Here is a 20081-nt window from a genome sequence, read left to right as displayed (position 1 = left end):
TGCAAACCTGCCAGGGAAGCTGACACAGGTGCAGGAATTGGACTCCAAGACTCTAAGACAGACATCTCCCAAAGCAACTAAGGCATCTACTCAACTCCTCAGATCAAAGACTCAGAGTTAGATCAGACAAGATCTGATCCATAATTACTACAGCCAATGAAACATAGAACATAGGTATTACAGCAATAGGATCCAGTTGGAGAGAGAGTTCCAAAATGAATGGTCCCCAAGGTTAGAGTGGTGAGGGTACCTGGACAGGGGTGAAATGAACAGATCCAATCTGTGTCTTAAGAAACTTCTGGAAAAGATGATCTAGAATAACCTCAGAAGTACTTCTACATGACCTGATGGATCGTGTTGAAACACCACAAGAGAGCCTGGGGGTTAGGTGTACAGTCTTGTCAGATAATGGTTTCCTTGGGGAGTCCTGAATAGTAATTGTCTGTTCAATCTCAGGATCCAGAGGCAGAGTACACTTCAGGGTCTGAGCAGCATGTTCCTCAATCCCTGGAGCCTTTAGTGCTAGAGTTGGAATTGAAGTGTTATTCGACCTCTCCTCTGAATCAGAAACTTCTGACTTTGAAACTTTTTCTGATGACTTTTTTGTTTTCAGGGTCTCTGGATCCAGTTGAAGAGGCCCTTTGAAATGAGCTTGTTCTGTTAGTCTGCTAAGGCTATGGGGCCAAAGGCAGCAAAAATCTCACACAAAACTAACAGATGTGAGACCCTCCAGACACACTACACAAAGGTCATGAACATCCTGTGGGGTGATCTTGTGAAAGCATTTCATAATTATTTTGAAACTAGTCAACTTCTCCACTGTGAGACAAGAAATACTTATTCCACACAATAGTTATGCATACACAAAACCACGAGGTACCTAAATAATCTAAAATATTCTACAAGATTTAAACTCTAACAACTATTAGTACTATTATTCAAGGATTAACAATACTATTATTCAAGTATTAACAATACATGAAAAGACAAGAAAAAATTCTAACTATATCTAATTATCCAGGGCAATATCTAACTGTAGCTAACTGCCACTTACTATGGCACAACACTCTAGAAAGGGAAGGAAGAAGGTGAAATGCCAAAGAGAATGTAAAGGGTAAACTGACAGAAAAAAATTGCAGGATATTTTAACAACTTTTGTTTAACAGTTTAAGTGGTTTGCCTTTTCGGCTTTTCCCAGTTAGGGGTCGCCACAGCGGAACTCCGGTCCGCTAATGATTGGCAGTAGATTTTTATGGTGCCAAGTTGCCAGCCCGATGCCCAACCTTCAGCGAAGGCACACCCATTCACGCACGTCTTTCAGAGGCCACTCGACCGGGGAGGACATGCAGACTCCACACAGAAGGCACTCTAACCGAGAATCGAACAGGAGAACCTCTTGCTGTGAGGCAACAACACTACCTCTATACCACCATGGCTTACTAAAGGGCTAAAATTTCTCTATAACTCTAAATTATGAACAATAAAAAATTACTGAAATTTTGAGGTGAAGCATTTCTCTACTCAAATCTTGCTGCTACGTGCAAAGGCAGCAAACAAGATCTGGGTTAGTCAGGGGGAAAAGGGTTTTATGGCAAAGAAGATTCCTAAAGGAATGGAGATTTGAGTACTAAATTTCCAGGTCTGGATCCAAGCAGTCGCTCAAAGACCCATACGTCGCATCGGATGGACTATATGAATGGGATGACACTTTGACACAGTTAGTTTGTAAGATAAAAGCAAAGTTTTCCTTAGCAAAACAAAGCAAAGGAAAGTCTTCCCCAGCAGGGAACCTATCTGCACAACCTAGAAGGATCACTAGCTGAACAACAATACCATGAAACCTGCAGAAGAAGTGCACACTGGCAACAAAAGTTCTGATTTTTTTGATGCACTAATTGCTTTTTATATGGAGCTTTGCTCAAGTTCCTGGATGCTACAGTATAAGGAAGGTGCCCTTAAGCTTTGAAAAGCTGGCTGGTTGGTCATATCATTGGGCAGGATATAATCCTAATATACCTTGGGCTACAGCAATGGTGAACCATCTGCATTTACCTGAAATGCTGACTGAAGTCTCTGAGATCACTGATAGACATTTTAGTTTTTTTTTTTTTACCTAAGATGTGGCTCAAAGCGATCTTTACAGGTCAGGACAAACTCTAAGAATTACCCTATGAGCAGTCCCATACCACTGTCTGGACTACTCCAGTTGGGTCACTAGAGTGGTCTTCTTGGGTAACCCAGCCACTACAGAATGGGTTAGGACAATGAGATATTTGATGGCCTTCCTCTGGGGCAAGGAATAGGGATACCAGGTCTGACACAGAAAGACAATTAGTACAGTACAGTTGGATCTTAAAAGTCCACCACAGTGGCAGGACTCCTTCCTAAGAGGTCAACTAACAGGTCTTGAAAGGCCTGACCAAAGTGCATTTCCTTTTTAAACTGGGCATCAAGAATATTATTCATAAGCTCCTCCTTGAGAAAGGACATCATCCTGCTTCACAAGTCTGAGCCTGCCGCAGCATCAACACAATCAAAATTAATGTGTGTAATGGGAGCCGTACATGAAGTAAGAATTCAGGCCACCTAAAAAAAAGAAGTTATGTACTCACCATAACATTCCATGTTTGTAGTCCATCTCGCCCTTCATTCTTACATATGGGTTCGGAGCCAATCCTCTGCTCCGACTCGGCCTATTACAAAGCTCAAAGTCTTCTAGTTGGCTCGTGGCTAGGTAGGTATCCCATAGTGCACCAGTACAATCCCCAGATCTTGTTTGCTGCTAAACTACAGAAACACAGAATTACAGCTATCCAGAAAGAATAATGAAAGGTCCCCACCTTATTATGGAAAAATTACCCTGTCTCCAGATCTTTCCAGGACGGGGGTAGGTGGGTGGGTTTGGAAGAATAAAGGGCGAGATGGACTACAAACATGGAACGTTATGGTGAGTACATAACTTCTTTATGTTCTGTAGTCCTATCTCGCCTTTATTCTTACATATGAGACAGTGTCCCTAGCACCTTATTCTTGGGTGGCTCATGGAAAAATACTCCTGAGTACCGTGGAACCAAAGGAGGCTCTACCCCTAGAGGTCAGGTCCAATTTGTAATGAGTAATAAAGGTATGAAGGACAGCCCAGGTTGCTGCTGCACAAATATTATCAATTGGAACTCTGGCTTGGAAGGCAGCAGACATAGACATAGACTGGGATTGTGTAATCTTGAACGGTAAAGTCTTTCCATTAGAAGAAGAACTGAAAGAAATACAGCTCGAAATCCAATTTGAAAGGGTCACTTTGGAGACTGGGAGACCTAGTCTGGAATCGGAGAATGATACGAATAATTGGTCTGATTTTCTAAGTTCCTTAGTCCTGTGAAGACAGAACCGTAATTGTCTGTGAACATCCATCTGATGAAATTTGTATTCTGCTGCGTTGGAATGGTTAGGGAAAAACACTGGCAGCTCTATAGTTTGGTTCAAGTTATTATGAGAGCAAACTTTAGGGATAAAGGATGGATTTGTGCGAAGAGAAACTCTGTCTTTGTGGAAAATAAAATAAGGGGGCTTGATAGACAGTGCGTGTAACTGATACTCGTCTAGCAGAAGTGATGGCTACTAGACACAAAGTCTTCCAAGACAGAAACTTCAGTGGACATGAATGAGCAGGTTCAAAGGGCGGAGAAGTTATTTTAGACAGGACGAAGTATAGATCCCAGGAAGCTACCGGTTCCTGAAAGGGGGGTCTCAGCAAAGTAGCACCTTTAAGGAAGGTTTTACACAATCTGTGTGACATCAGATTAAATTCATGTTGACCCAAAGGAAAATTAGAAATCGCTGCCAACTGAACCCTAATTGTGGCAGCAGTAGATCCCTAATGGACAAAAATTTTAAAACCACTGGGAGGGATGCGGTGTAAGGGTCAGCATTCCTTTCTTCAGCCCAGCTGGAAAACCTTTTCCATTTGCTAGTGTATAACTTTCTAGTGGAAGGTTTATGTGAAGATGTCAGAATGTGGGTCACAGCAGGTGAAAAATCATGAAGCCTAACTAGGGATAGAATTGGAGCAGCCCCGCTGTCAAGTTGAGGGTGTGGAGGCTGGGGTTAAGAGAGCCTGACATGTGCGTCAAAAGGTCTGACACTGGGTCCAGAGTCCATGGATCGTCTAGTAGATGAGGCCCGAGAAAGGGGAACCAAATCTGACAAGGCCAACAAGGAGTGATGAGAATCAATTTGCTTCCCAACAGCTTTGCTTTCTGAATCACCTTGGATATGACAAGAAAGGGAGGGAAAGCACAGAGGAGACCCAAAGGCCAATCGTGAACAAGTCCGTCTCTCGGTGACTCCCCCGGAATGGGATAAGGGAAAAGTAGATGCTGCATTTGAAGTTGATCAGACTGGCAAAAAGATCGCAGCAAGGTAGTTCCCATTTGTGGAAAATCTGTTCCGCTACCTTCTGCTTCAGAGACCACATGTGAGGCATCAAGATTGTATGGCTGAGTTTGTTGGCTATTATGCTGGTTGTCCCTGGAATGTGCGTTGCCACTAGAAAGCACTGGGAAGATATCACCCACTTCCAAACACGAATCGCCTCGCGACAAAGGAGGTAAGATCTGGTTCCACCTTGCTTGTTGAGATACCATACCACAGACATGTTTGTCTGATGGGATTGCTATCGCCCCAAGAGGAAGAAAGTCGTGACGGGATTGCTATCGCCCCAAGAGGAAGAAAGTCGTGAAGTGCTTGCAACGCTAGAAGCACCGCCCTCATCTCCAGGACACTGACATGCAGGTGAGCCTTGTGATCTTGTCATGTGCCTTGGACAGTCCTGCCTAGATAATAACCCCCCACCCTATCTGTGAGGCATCTGTGGTCACAGTAGCAACGGGTTGGCGAGGAAGGAATGGAGAGCCTGTCGTTAGTTGGTCGAGTTGGATCCACCAACGGAGGTCCTTTTTGCAAGACTCTGTTAAGATGATGTGGTGAGATAGAGGCAGCTGTTGAAAAGACCACTGGGACGATAGAAGCCACTGAAGAATTTGCATATGTAGTCTGGCAAGAGGGACTAGCATTATGGTGGAGGCCATGGTCCCTAAGAGTTTCAGCACTGTCTTTGCCTTGACTTTTTGCAGAGGAAGTAGACGGAGAACTTGTTGTATGAGGTTCTGTGCTCTTTCTGCAGGAAGACGAGCTAATATGGCACTATCTATTTCTGCGCCTATAAAAGTCACAAATTGAGAGGGTGATAAGGCAGACTTTTCCCAATTTATAGTAATCCCCAACTGGGCACAAAGTTGGACAGTGGAAGCTCTGGTTTGAAGGAGTAGATGCCTGGTGGAGGCAGCCAGGAGCCAGTCGTCCAGGTACGGAAACACTTGGAATCCTAGACGTCTCAGGTGAGCTGTCACTACTGCCATGTATTTGGTGAACACCCTGGGGGCTGTGGCGAGACCAAAGGGCACAGCATGAAACTGGTAGTGACTGGCTACCAGCCAGAAGCGTAAGTGGCTCCTCGATGCTCTGTCCACTTTTATATGGTAGTACGCGTCTTGGAGGTCTATTGAGAACATCCAAGTGTCTTTCCCTAATAGAGGGAGTGTAGACTGCAGTGTCACCATCCGGAACTTGTCCTTCTTTAGGGATTTGTTTATTTTGCTGAGGTCCAAGATGGGCCTCCAGTCCCCTGTACATTTTGGCACTAAAAAGAATCTGTTGTAAGTTCCGAATCCTACCTGGTCTGCAGGGACGGTTTGGATGACTCTGTTTGCGAGCAACTTTTTCACCTCCACAGTTGCTTGATCCCTGGGACTGGGTGGACCATCCGGGATCTTCTTGGGAACGTGAGGAGAAAGAGAAAAGGGTATGGAGTAACCTCTGCTGATAATTCTTTGTAGCCATTTGTCTCGGGTGATTCTTAGCCAGGCTTCTGGATGCAAAGAAATGCGACCCCCGAATGGCTCCAGAGAAGCACAGCCGGACCCCACATCAGGAGTGCTGATAGGGACGGCCTCAAAACGAATCACGGCCTCCTTGGTTTTGCGGGCCGTTCCTGCCACTAGGGCGACGTCTACCATTTGCTCCTTCGTGCCTGGTGAGTGTATCTTTTACCTTAGGTTCAAACAACGAAGAATCGTCAAAGGGGACGTTGGTAAAGGCAGACTTGAAAGTCTCCGCAAAATTACACAAGCGCATCCAGGAGCGTCTCCTAAGGGAAACTCCTGAAAGCGCTGCCCTGCTTGATCTGTCTGCTGCATAAGAAATCAGCCTGATGGAGGAGTTAACAATGAAATTTAAGGTGGATAACTGAGCAGACACCTTATCAGGGACTCCTTCAGTAGATGTACCTTGTAGAGCATCTCCCAACTCCTTAAGGAGATCTCTCTGAAGCCTCATAAAATATGTTAGATAGTTCAGCGATCAGAGTGTGAATGCCGCTGATGTAAAGATACGCTTCCCGTATCTGTCCATCGTTCGAGACTCCTTGTTCGGTGGATGGACAGATGAAGTCTGTTAGTTCCTTCTTAGTGGCCGCCACCACCATCATGGCATATACATGCACACCCTTGAATAAGAATTCCTTCTCTTTGGGAGCAGACAGAAATTTATTGGGTCTCCTGGGAACTGGCTCCACTGCATCAGGACTCTCCCACACCTTCCGACTAACAAGGTCTAAAAGTTCATCAAAAGGTGGAGACACCCAAGAGGTTGAAGGTTCAGACCCAAAAGCCTTCAGGTACACTGACTCCTCATCACAAGGGGTAACAGTGGGCCAGCCGCTCCTCTGCTTAAGGATCCCCAAGATGTCTACAAATGAGACGTCATCAGAGGACGACTTGAGGGACCCTTCTGAATCCTCGAGGTCAGTGTCAGAGGTAATGGACTCACCCTGGGAGTCTACATGCTTCCACTTGCACGTCCTCTTCTGAGGGGGCTCCTCAGAAGGATATTCCGGGGAGGCCTCGGAAGACTGCGGGCCACCAATAGGGGGCTCCTGAGGTTGTGGGTTTCTGCTCTCGAGAGAGAGAGTAGGTGCTGAGACAGAGGTTAGTGCCCAAGGGGGAAGAGTTTTGGTACCCTTGAGTGGAGCTGATGAGCGAGACAGCACACTCCTCATCATCTCAAAGGCAGACCTCTCTGGCTCCGAAGACCTCCTCAGCTCCGAAGGGACAGAGGAAGTCATCGGCTCCACAGCCATCGGCTCAGAGATGGATGTAGGGTCCGAGCTCGCCCTAGCCGAAGCACGGAGAGGAAGACTCTGAATAGAAGAGGTTCGGGTCCAAGTGTCCCTGTCGGGGCCGACCGGTGAACTTCGGCTCCTAGACATCTTGGACGGCACCAAAGGTATCGGAGCAGAACTCTGCTCCGAGACAGCCTCGAGGGGAGGTGGAACCGAGGGTTCCACAACAAGTGGCACCGAACACTCCAGCTCCGAAAGCCCGGCACAGCTCAGAGGAGGAACCACAACAGGGGGAATGAACTCAAGTGGATCCGGAACAGACTGTGTCGGGCCAACAACATTTTTGGCAAGGCAGATTACTTCAGGAGTTTAAGCACTACTCTCTCCACATGTTCCACTGACAGGCTCCTGGAAGATCTGGAAGACAGTGTGGGTGATATGGACCTCTGCAAGACTGGGGAGACTGGCAAGGGATCTCTGGACCTGTTCCGATGTAGTCTCTCTGTAGTCGGCTCCGAAATGCTTGGGGCCGAAACTGAAGTCCCAGTATCAACAACCTTGATTGGCTCTGAGGCCAGTGGAGCCGAGGAGGTAGAAGTCTTATCCGGCTTAGAAAGTTTAGGAGGTGGTTAGAAGCATCAGACAGTGCCGGGGAATGCCTCTTGGTAGTCTTAATCTTGTCTTTTTTGGAGAAATGAGATTGTGAGGAGGAAGAAGAACTGCCAAAGTCTTCCTCGAAGGAAGGCTTGAGGAGACCTTTCAAAATTAGCTTGTTCTTCCTCTCCTGGAGAACTCCGGAGCTGAAGGAATGGCAAAACAAACAAGTTTCCTGCAAATTAATGGCTCAGAGAAAATAAACACAATTACTATGGCCATCCGTAATTGACATCTTCTGGGAGCACTTTACACATTTTTTGAAACCCGAAGGTTTATGGTCTTTTGCCTCTTTTGACATAACTGGAGAAGCAGAAATACACAAGCATAACGAGGACTACGTCCTCTAACTTAAACGGGCCTAGCCCTACCACACTAGCACAAACACACCACGAGTACTAGGTCCTCTAACTCAAACGGGCCTAGCCCTGGGAAGAAAGAGAAAAGACAAGAGAACTAGGTCCTCTAACTTAAACAGACCTAGATAGAAAGGATAAGACTTAGAAGGTCAGAAAAGTACAGTTGTGTACACTTAACATAAATGTAGATGTTCGAGTGTATTCACTGTTGCAGTCATTACATTTGGGTTATTTGCTTGCAGGTAGCCCTCAGTCGGCATGATTAACAAAGTCTTGGGTCCGGTGTTGGTTGCTGTCCCTTCTACCATGACGTCAGGTCATCAGGGGTATAAAACATGCAGCCGACACCATTACATCAGTTTTTCTTGCCCCCTAATGGGGAGCACTTAAATATAAAAGTACAATGATATACCTCCAACAAAAAAGCAAATACACCAAAAAGACTTAAGCATAGTAAAGGAAAGTAGAGGTATAGCCAAAAGAAGTTAGGGGGCTGGAGGGAGGGAAACCAGGACTGCAACAGTGAATACACTCGAACATCTACATTTATGGTAAGTGTACACAACTGTACTATGTTCTTCGTGTTTCACTGTTGCAGTCATTGCATTTGGGTAGATTCCCAAAGCTATGGTTGGGAGGAGGAATTTAGACAGCATTAGGACCAGCTATAAGGCCCTGCAAGACTGCAGTGGCAAAGTCAGCTCTGGATTTAGAGAAAATTGGTAAAAGATAATGCTTGTGGAAAGTATGCACAGAACTCCAGGTTGCAACTTCTAGGATGTCCCTGGTAGGGACGCCTCTGAGAAAGGCTGTAGAGGTAGATGTAGCCCTGGTGGAGTGAGGTATGATCCCCTGGGGGATAGGTTTTCCATGGTGCTTATAGCAGAAATGAATGCAATGGCCTAACCATTTAGACATGGTTTGCTTTGAAACAGCCTTCCCCTCTGCCCCTGCAGCAAATGCCACCAGCAGTTCAGATTTTCTTTGAGGTTTAGTCCTGTCCAAGTAGAATCTAAGTTGTCTGTGCACATCTAAGGAATGCAGTATCCGTTCCCCTTTGTTCTGTGAATTGGGAAAGAAGGTTGGCAAATGAATGGACTGATTAAGAGTCACACTGGATCCCACCTTGGGCATGAAGGATGGATTGGTTCTGAGGGACACCCTGTCCGCATGAAAGATGATGAAAGGCTCCACTGCCATAAGGGCCTGTAATTCAGATATCCTTCTAGCCGAAGTGATTGCTAAAAGGAAAGCTGTTTTCCAAGAAAGAAATTTTAAGTCTGCAGTAGCAGCTGGCTCGAAAGGAGGTAGAGTGAGTTTCTCTCAAACAAAGTCGAGGTCCCAGGCTGGGGTTGGAGCTCTCCTGGGTGGCCTCAAATTTTTGGCTCCTCTGAAGAACTGTTTGAGCAGTGGATGAGAGAAGAGGGGAGAGGTTCTGTGCTATAATGAGCTGAAATGGCTGAGGCGTATATTTTAATGGAGTAAAAAGACAGGCCCTTGTGAAGCATTTCAGTTAAGTATTGTAAAATCTAAGGTAAATTGGGCGCTGCTGTGCTCACCCCTTGAGATTGGTTCCAGACACAGAATCTTTTCCATTTTTCAGCATAAGATTTTCTAGTACTAGGCCTCCTTGCCTCTAAAATGAGATCCATCACAGGTTTACTGAGGGATGGTAGAGGAGAGATTATGTAATCAGCCAGGCTGCAAGGTTCAGTGTTAGAAGCTGAGGGTGCAGAATCTGGTTCTCCTGCAGAGAGGACAGGGAAGGAGTCTGAGGCGGTGGCATGGTGATAACCGTGACACACTGTGCAGGAGGGGGTACCAGTGTTGGCGTGGCCAGTCTGGAGCAATAAAAATCATCCTTGGTTTGTCCTGTTTGATTTTTAGTAGTACTTTGGAAAGCAGAAGCAGAGGGGGAAGGCATAGACTGATAGGCTTTTCCAGCTGAAGGACAGAGCATCCACTTTCCAGGCTTGCTTGTGGGGAGTCCTTGTGCAAAATTTGTCCAATTGGTAGTTCTGGGGAGAGGCAAACAGGTCTATATCTGGGCTCCCGCATTTGCTTGTCAACATGTTAATAATCGTTCTGGGGAGAGGCAAACAGGTCTATATCTGGGCTCCCGCATTTGCTTGTCAACATGTTAATAATCCTTGGTTCCCGTTTCCACTTGTGTGGGTCCATGAGGATTCTGCTTAGTCCATCTGCCAGTGTATTTAATTTTCCTGGCAAGAATTAAGCTTGTAGGTGCACTTGGTAGATCAAGGCTGTGTTCCACAATGCCATGGCTAGTCTGCAGAGAGGGTAAGAATGTGTACCCCCCCTGCTTGTTTATGTACCACGTAACAGTGGTGTCGTCCGTCTTTACCATAAGTTGTCCTGGAAGAATGTGGTCCTTGAAGGCTGTCAGAGCATTCTGTACAGCTAACATTTCTTTTTGATTGATATGCAGGTGTATTTGACTTGGGTTCCATTTGCCCTGAATGCACTTCCCTGCCAGGTGAGCCCCCCCCCCCCCATGCATAGTCTGATGAGTCTGTTGTTAGGGTCTGGGCGGCAGGGGCTGGTGTGAAAGGTAGTCCCTTATTTTGGTGACAGGCCTCTGCCCACCAAAGGAATTCTAGGCATAGGCAATGTATGATAGGAATCATTGCTTCTAGATCCTGAGAATATTAACACCATAGGCTTTTTAGATACCACTGTAGTTTCCTCATATGCAGTCTTGCATAGGAAATTAGAAGAATGCAGGAGGCCATGAACCCCAAAGGCTTGCAGTATTTGTCTTGCAGATAGCAGGGTTTTTGTGGCCACTTGTTTGAAGTAAGTTGTCAAATGAATTTGTTTCTCTGGCGTGAGGTAAGCCATGAATGGTCTTTTCTGGGTACCAGGAAAAGTCTCGAGTAGAAACCTTGTCCCGTTTTCCTTTTCCGGTACCGGTTGAATAGCCTCCATGCTTAAGAGAGAAAGTACTTGTTTTGGGCCTCTGCCCACTGATTTGGGGGTAGGTCCGGCCACCCGCTTGGTGTTGTCAATGTGTGGAAGTGAAATCTGTATCCCTGGGACACTGTATTTAAAACCCATTTGTCCTGGGTAATGAGTTCCCAGTTCTTTGCATGAAGAGCAATCTTTCCACCCAAAGGGGCAGTCAGTTGATAAGTGCTTAGAATTTTTAAACAGAAGTCATTGAGACAGTTTACCATAGGGGGGAGTCTTGTTACTCCCAGATTTTGGAAGTGGAGGCCCCCCCACTGTTTAGTCTTTGGTGTCCCCTGGGGCTTTTGCTGTGTCTGGGTTTGGCTTGAGAAGACCTGGAAGGGGCTGGAAAGGACCAATTCTTAGAGGGCCAGTGCCTACTAAATCTAGGAGGCTAAACTTGTATGAAATCTTTAACAGTTTGCATAGATTTAGCTTTATCTTCCATCTTTTTAAGAACTTACTCAACCTTGTTGCCAAACAGGCGGTTCTGATTTAAGGGAGCATCCAACAATTTACCTTTAACATGATCAGGCAAGGATTGCTCCTTTAGCCAAGCATGCCTTCTGAGCACAGACCCAGTAACAGCAGCCCTGCAAGAGGCCTCCAATGAATCAAAACCACATTGCAAAGTATGTTTTCCAACTTGTTCAGCAGAATGCATTAAATCCTGTAATTCTTTATTTTCCATACAGTCAGGAATCAACACCATTTTCAGTTTAAACAATCCAATAACATGTTGCTGATACTTTAACATATGAAACTGGCAGTTTAAAGCCCTAATGGCCAAGGTTGAAGAAGTGAAAACCTTCTTACCCCATCTATCCAGCGCCCTGGAGTCTCTATCAGAAGGGGTAGGATTTTTAGCAGTAGAAGCCTTAATGCCCTTGGGCCCCTGTGAAATAGTCTCTGGATCCGCAATAGGATTTTTAAAAAGGAACTTGTGTGACTCAGGGACACTGTAGTATCTGTCAGGTTTTCTGGGAGCATGAGGCAAGGAACCAGAGGCCAAACTAGATTCTGCAAAAGCATCAACAATGTCTAGTACAGGATGAATAGCTAAAAGACTATGCTGACGTAGGAGTAAGAAACCTCAAAGCCTCTTTTTTGAATCAGAAAAATCCTGGCTTTCCCAGTGGAAATGCTCCCTTAGTGTGCAAGGTTTCCCCAAAAGAAAAATCCTCTGGAGGGGAAGCAGAGGGAATGGAGTCCTCTGCATCAGAATCCTCATAAGTAGATGAGGGAAAATCCAGATCATCAGAAGAATCAGAAAAAAACAGAATCCTGGCCAGAAAATTCATAAACAACTTCAGTCGTAGGCCTCTTAGAAAGGGGGGGGGTTGGCTACCCCTGATTAGAGTAAGTAAATCTTCAGCCATTCTTATCATTTGTTTTTTAGGCATTGAGCCTGAGCATGTGGCCTGGGCGTCGGTTTTTTAGTCATGGTTCGAGATTTAGGCCTAAGTGAAGGAGGAGGCATCAGTTTAATATGCAAGTCCGTAGGCCTGAATAAACCCTCAGAAGCCAGTGCCTGCACAGTGGCTCCAGACCCATCCACGGTAGAGACATCCATGGGTTCCATAGTTGAAGCATCTTGTGGCATACCCGATTCCGAATGAGTCTCAGTAGAGGCCTGCGAATCAGAAGTAGCGGGTATCAGCAGCTGCGAAAGTGCCTCACTGAGTACCGGCGAACTGGCGACTGGCTTAGGAGAAGCGTCATCAGCAGTTTTGGACCTCGGCAGCCTGTCTCTCTCCCTATCTCTGCGTTTTTTTGGAATCCCGGTAGTCGGATGGCTAACCGACGACATTTTCGGATAATTAAACCGAGAACCAAAATATTTAGAGGTGAAAATATACTGATGACTGATAGTGCGCTGATTAAATAAAGCACAAAACCAACAGCAAGGTACGTCGTGGTCAGAGCCTAGGCAAGGAATACAGTACGAATGAAAATCTTTATGACGTATTTGCTTTCCACAAGTAATGCAATTATTAACTTTTACTGACATCGGTAAGGAGCAAGAAAAGGTTTCCCCAACGGGGTACTTAGCTTTAGTTGAAGACTTCGGTTCTGAAACTCAAAAACAAAAATTTCAGTAGTCGGCCGACCGGCACTTGCGAACTGCTTCTGCTTCGGGCACCACATGGCAAGAAAAACTGATGTAATGGCGTCAGATGCATGTTTTATACCCCAAAACAACAGGCAGAATGCCTCCCTCTAGACATCTCGGCTCCAAGTTTTAGATCAAAGAATTTCACAATGCTTGACTTATCAGCTTTCTTACAGTAGAGCGCACTGCTGTTACATTTTTCCCAGTTCAACATCCAATACAGTCTTTTCATATTTAAGAGAACAAGCCTGTGGCTTAAATTAATATTTACAAATGATAGAATTATCTACAAAATTCTGTCTGGCTAGGCTGGCAGCCTTCAGATATCTTCACAGACCTGCCAGTGAATGTCTAAAACTATGTGAACACAAGGTTCTAGGCAATTTCTTTAGGGATACCTCAAGTGTAGCACCACCGCCATTAGAATTACAGCAGCCTCTGATATCAAATAAAATCAGACTAATGCTACCTTTATCAGGTATAATATGAGGACATCCACTCCAACATCTATAGGAGTGGCGCCCTTGTGGGAAGGCAAAGAGGACTACTGGTCTGAGTAAACAGCAAGATACTATGCTCTACACCTATGCTGGACTAAAGAGATTTCACAGGCATTAGTTTTAGCATGCCAGAAATGACTTGCACCACTCAGTATAGAGGTTATACACGGTGCCCATTTTCTCAAGTGCCACAGCTGCATACTCATGGCACTTCCCGTCTACCACTGTAGCATCACTGATAACCAGATCCAGAGATTGAACAGACATTTACACTTTCTTGAACAGATACACACAGATATGTTTCTGGAGTGGAGCCTGAGGCCAGACCACAACAGTCCTCATAAACCTCAACAGGTTTCCAAACGAAGGGTTATCTAAAAGGGAGCTGGAGTGTGGAAGAAATCCCTACCCTTGTCTGTATTAGAAATTACTTTGAAATCTTCAAACTTCTTATAAAGGCTTTACAGGGAGTAACTCGCACCCCCTTTGTAGCAGAAGTAAGCGTGTTCGATATCAGAACTATGTGAGTAACACACTAAATGCTTGGTAAGCAGGAACTGGTCTGAGCAAACATCTGACTTGCTAAGGGAAGAAAGGGTCATTGCCAGGCCACATTTCTTAAGGTTGTGTTCACATGCCTGCAACTCAAGCTTCTGCCATGTATCAAACACACTCCTGATGTCCTGATGTACAAAACGTCATAAGTAAGGTCTACTGTCAGTCCAAGTCAATATGTGTCAACAGATCCTACTTGGTCTAAAGTCAAACCTGTGGAGAGGAGCTTAGTCCTGAGAATCCTCAACCAATGGCTGTGTGACTCAAGGGACTCCTTCCCAGCATCATCCCAGTCAGATTAACTAATTAAGCAGAGGCTGTGTGGTATTAACACCCAGGAACAAACCCCCCAGGCGAGAGCCATGGAGTGAACTTCTCTAATACCCTGAAGCACAACACTTATTTTATTTATTTACTTTACATTTGTTGACCGGGGTAGTCCGACTGGATACATGTCCATTTTCAGCAGAGGCCCGGGGAGAAAAGCTCCAAATAAAGCAAAACAAGACAATACAAAATTAATGGCATAGAACATGTTACATCAGATGCACAGACCATATTATTCCATAAGATGCACACAAGGGAAAAAGCATAGGAAAACCTCTTGGCACTCGCCACTACCTCCAGGACTGCTAGATTTCAGTCTACTAACTCAGCTTCAGTTCTTGCGATGGTGGTCTGACTACACCCTACAGCAGCCCACAGGATTATAGCTACAGTTACTTGTATAAGGATTAAAGGTATCTTCCTGGAGGTAAGCAGCCAAGAACCTTCTTCCTTCTACTCCTCGGCACAGCAGGGCTGAATTTATGCCAATGCTCTTCTACACAGCAGTAAAGGCACTTCCAATGTAGGCCCTCACTAAATAAATGAGGAACATCAGGACAGCAGGCAGATGTGCATCTAGGAACCAAAAGCAGAAGCCTTTCACTGGCACACATCAGGAGCAAGATCCAAACTGCATAGTGCAAACAAATTGTCACCCTCAATGGCCAGGAATGCCTATGGAGTCAGCAAGCGACAGACTATACTGCAGAAAGCAGCAAGTCCCATCTCCCAACAATGACTTTTCTGAAATAGACATACTGATAAACTTAATCCAATGGACCCATCAAGAAGGATCTCAATGTTCAATCAACCATTTCAGAATAAATATCTAGCAATTCAGTAGCATAAAAGCAATCAAAGATATTTTCAACTCCTACCTTGATAAAGTTGTTCAGATGGCCTAATTTTCGCATATTAGAAACTCCCTGCTGTTTGACCACATTCTGGAGAATTTCTCTCAAATTGTCATGAGGATCTGAGAAAAAAAAAAAAATCACTCAGCAGACTTGAACTGTTAGATTTAAATTCACTCTACATATACCATTTCAACAAAGACTGAACCATATTACATGAAATGCACAAATGTAACAGAACAAACATACCAGTGGGGCAAATTCAGTTGACACAAAAAAAGTATTTTTTTAAACTGCTGTCTCATCTCATTCACCACTTTATGCTATAGTTATCTCTACTGTTGCAACCCAAGGAAAGGGATTGTGCTGCTACTGCCCCCTACAATGAGCATTTAGTAACGCAGTCCATGCTACCATTACTTACACACCTGGTAAGATAATGAAACACAAGGGTTCATTCACTACACAATACACAAGAACATACAAACAAGATACTATTCTGACTGTAGTCTACAGGACTTGTAGTTCAATAAGGTAATACACAGCAAAAGAGAAGGAGCATAGAAATAAATGAAATTTGTCTGAACAATACAGAAAGAATAATGTTTAGGAGGAAGAGGAGTGAGATTTAAGGGAAGCCAGGAAATGAACAATGTATGCAATGTTGTACTGAAACACAGATGTTATAAATGGGAAAAATGTTAATATATTTCTGGTTATATCTTAAGTAATAAATGAATAAAGATGTTTACACAAAAAAAGATAATACAGGTCTTCCAGCTCAATAAAGAATTACAAGGCTATCCTGAATTATACATTTCATCTATGTATCTCAATGGATGGCCAATCTTAGAAGGGCAGAACAAAATGTTCTGTTCAAATGAAACTGCTGCAGATTACAAAGGATACAGGTAGCAGAGGTAATCAAAGTAATAAAAATTTCAAAGTATCTTTTTCTACTCTTTATATTATCAACTGCCAATTTCAATAGAATGACATCCTCAAATTAGGTTCTTGTGCACATCTGCCAATTAAAAAGCTGGTGCACATGCACTTCCTATTGTTTCAGACGAGCAAAACAAAATACAGCACAAAGAAGTATGCCCTGAAACAGTGCTGGTGAAAAAAATTCCTGGCAAGAAAAATAGTGGAAAATGTGATACACAGAGAAAGACAACTGAACAGTTGCAGTAACTACAGTGGGAGTCTTGCTATCTTGAATATCCATTACTACGGTAACTGATGACGTTTTACTATCTTATTCTTTAGATGGCTACTGCAGACAGTCTTTGTGGTACTGGATTTGTTTAAAAGCTCCAAAGTATGAGACTCCAGAAATATACTCTGCCATCGAAAAGCAGTACTTTTTTTAGTGTCAGTGAAAAGTGTACTCAGCAAGGTAACATCACCAAAGTCCTGTACAGACATTCCTGAAAAATATTATACAAGCAGATACCAATCTAGCAGAATTACCTCTGACTATAACTACTAATTGTTCCCAAAGTTACTGTAGAAAAATAAAATTGCAGAAAAAGAAATTACCAACGTAGTCCAAAGGTCTGAATGGAAAAGTCCAAAGATCCAGAAAAACAAAACGACCACTACAGCTAAGGTTTCCAGATTTGAGTGGAAAGAGTCCAAAAGTCCAATAAAACAGAGCCAATAGGACTATCACAACTGAAATTTCCAAATTTATTAAGACACAAGTAAAATATCGGACAAACGCTTTCACGTAGGTAACTACGCTTTATCAGATCCTTAAAACTACTACACATATAACACTTTTTATAGCATCTCACATTAACTGAGATTGACAACATGCACAGCTAATTAAAACAATTAAAAGTGATCGTAAACAATTAATGCTTCCTGTTCTTGTTCTTCTTACTACATCTTGCTTCTAGCTCATGTTTGATACAAATAGCAGTATTAAGTCCGGGGTAAATATGTGCCTGCAACTTCAGAAGCCATCGGAGTTCAATTCTTTACAAATAATTATTGCTATTGCCCCTTCTAATGTTTTTCTGTATGGGCTAAAGCACCCTAAAACTAAAAGTATGTATTGTAAACTCAATGACATGCTTCACTAGGGCATTTTGTGCGTTTTTATTTTTAATGTCATATAGATGACCATATATTCTATCCCTAGCATTTCACTCTCTTTCCAACGTAAAAACAGTTACATTCATTGTAGTTAGCCAAGTATATTAAATTCAGTGTCAGATGCAGCATGAAATCTCGGCATAAATTCAACATTCGGATGAGGATGTTGATAATTTTATTAACTTACTGATGGTAGAACACATTCTACATTTCATGCATGGAAAAGTGCCTAAGGGAATACTTTCAACAGATTTTGTATGGCCATCTTTATATAATAATTGTTTTAAGTTCTTAATGTTTTTATAGATGAAACTAGGCATTTCACCTATAACATTAACTGTAGCCCTATCTACTGTTAACAAATGCCAATTACGTTTAAGTATATTACACATAAGAAAAATAAAATGCAAGAAGGCCATCTTGAAAGAGTTTGGTTTCTTTAGCCACCATATGGCCACATTTCTCCGAAGCAAATATAACAAAATGTCTAGATAGTCTTACTGTGGTTAGCGTAGTGCCACAAATACTAAAGAATGCACACAAACAGCCTTCATTACTCTGACACTCAAAAAAGAATGCTAGGAGTTCATTAGTTCAATGTCAAGCTGGAAGCCGCCTTTTGGCATAAAGGGGTTGTTCTCAACTACTGCACAGTCTTTATGTAGCACCGTTTTAAGGATGACTACTCATCAGGGCTTAAAGCTCTGCCTTCTTCCTGACAGAATCATCAGACACTAAAAATACTATTTTCTAGGATAAATACAAGTTGTGAAGTAATAACTGTTACTGGTATGTCTAAAAAATGCTTTTCAAGGCATCAACACATACATACACGCGCACACATACAGAAGCTTGTGTCTTCTTTCTGCATATGAGGAAGATCACCTAACAGGGCTAGCATGCTGGGATAGGGAGAGGACCCACACCTACTTTGGGACTGATGGCCATGATTCTAATATCAAGATGTTATAATGTCCTAATTATTAAGATGGAAAATGGTTCCATGCTGCCTGAAGCATGTGAATATTACCACAATCCTGCTCTATGCAAGGGGTAAAAAAAGGAATGAAGGCATGGTGTGAAGCATTTCTTTGGCTGGCATACAATGGATATGAAAAGTGTACACACCCCTGTTAAAATGCCAGTTTTTTGTGATATAAAAAATTAGACCACAACAAATAATTTCAAAACTTTTCCCATCTTTAATGTGACCTACAACCTGTACAATTCAATTGAAAAACAAACAAATCTGTTAGGGGAAAAATATAAAAAATAAAAAACATACAATAAGCTGGTTACATAAGTTTAGCTATTTAGCTATTCAGCTATATCTATGCATTGTGTCCTTGAATTTGTTTACAGTTTTATATGAAGCTGAGCGAAGCTTTGTTAAATAAGTAAATGATTTGGTTTAAATATGGTGTATAAACATTTCCTGCAGCATTGTGTTCTTTCAAGATATTGTTTTTTTTTTTAAAATATTGATCTTAAAATATCTAAGGTAGAATGAATTAATAATTAAATTGTATTCTCATGCATTTGGAGATGCTCAAATGGTTGTATAAATGTATTTAATCATCCGAATTAATTTGAAAGGACTTCAGTTAATTAAACGGATGCATTGGTTGGTTAGGTACTGTCACAAGACTATATAAAATAAGAGTTTGAATATTTCTAGTATGCTGAAGTTACATTTGTGACGAAAAACGCGGAGAAGTAGTTCAGCGTTTCTTTGTGGATTTTAGTGTTTTAGTGGTTGTCGGATACAATAAAGTCTATTCCTGTTACTCGTGGCACCTAATGCTTCTATTCCTTGTTCGAATACTTTGTTGAAGCATCTTTTGATTTAATTACAGCATTCAGTCTTCTTGGGTACACACCTGCCATCAATTAAAAAGACTGATTAACCCCAAATAAAAGTTAAACTGTCCTAGTAGGATTTTCCTGACATTTACTCAGTTACCTGCTACAGCAAAACCCATGGTTCGCAGACAGCTTACAAAGCATCAAAGGGATCTCATTGTTGTAAGGTATCAGGCAGGAGAAGGATGCAAAAAAATTTCCACAGCATTGGATATACCATGGAACAGTAAAGACAGTCATCAAAAAGTGAAGAAAATATGGGACAACAGTGATGCTGCAAAGAATTGGACGTCCATCCAAAATTGATGAAAAGACCAGACAAAAACTGGTCAGGGAGGCTGCCAAGAGACCTACAGCAACACTGAAGGAGCTGCAGGAATTTCTGGCAAGTACTGGTTGTGTACTACATGTGACAATCTCCCGTACTCTCCATATGTCTGTAATATGGGTTACGGTTGCAAGATGAAAGTCTTTTCTTACACAGAAAAGCATCCAGGCCCTGCTAAAATTTGCAAAACAATACATCAACTCTAACAAAAACATGTGGGAAAATACGTTATGGTCTGATGAGACCAAGGTTGAACTTTTTGGTCACAATTCCAAAAG

The 20081-nt window shown here is 43.1% G+C and overlaps 1 protein-coding gene across 1 annotated transcript in view; it reads right to left on the bottom strand.

The window, feature by feature from the left end:
• The window catches only part of RICTOR (RPTOR independent companion of MTOR complex 2), a 3179211-nt gene that overhangs the window by 2938385 nt on the left and 220745 nt on the right, over nucleotides 1–20081 (bottom strand). Inside the window, exon 3 of the mRNA XM_044069875.1 lies at nucleotides 15534–15631. Coding sequence (XP_043925810.1) covers nucleotides 15534–15631 — 98 coding nt within the window. The remainder of the gene's footprint in view (nucleotides 1–15533; nucleotides 15632–20081) is intronic.

The sequence above is a fragment of the Protopterus annectens genome, chromosome 1.part0 (assembly GCF_019279795.1).
Source record: "Protopterus annectens isolate FY-2018-M chromosome 1.part0, PAN1.0, whole genome shotgun sequence".
In the NCBI taxonomy this organism is placed as follows: domain Eukaryota; kingdom Metazoa; phylum Chordata; order Ceratodontiformes; family Protopteridae; genus Protopterus; species Protopterus annectens.
This window is presented reverse-complemented; position numbering and strand designations above follow the sequence as displayed.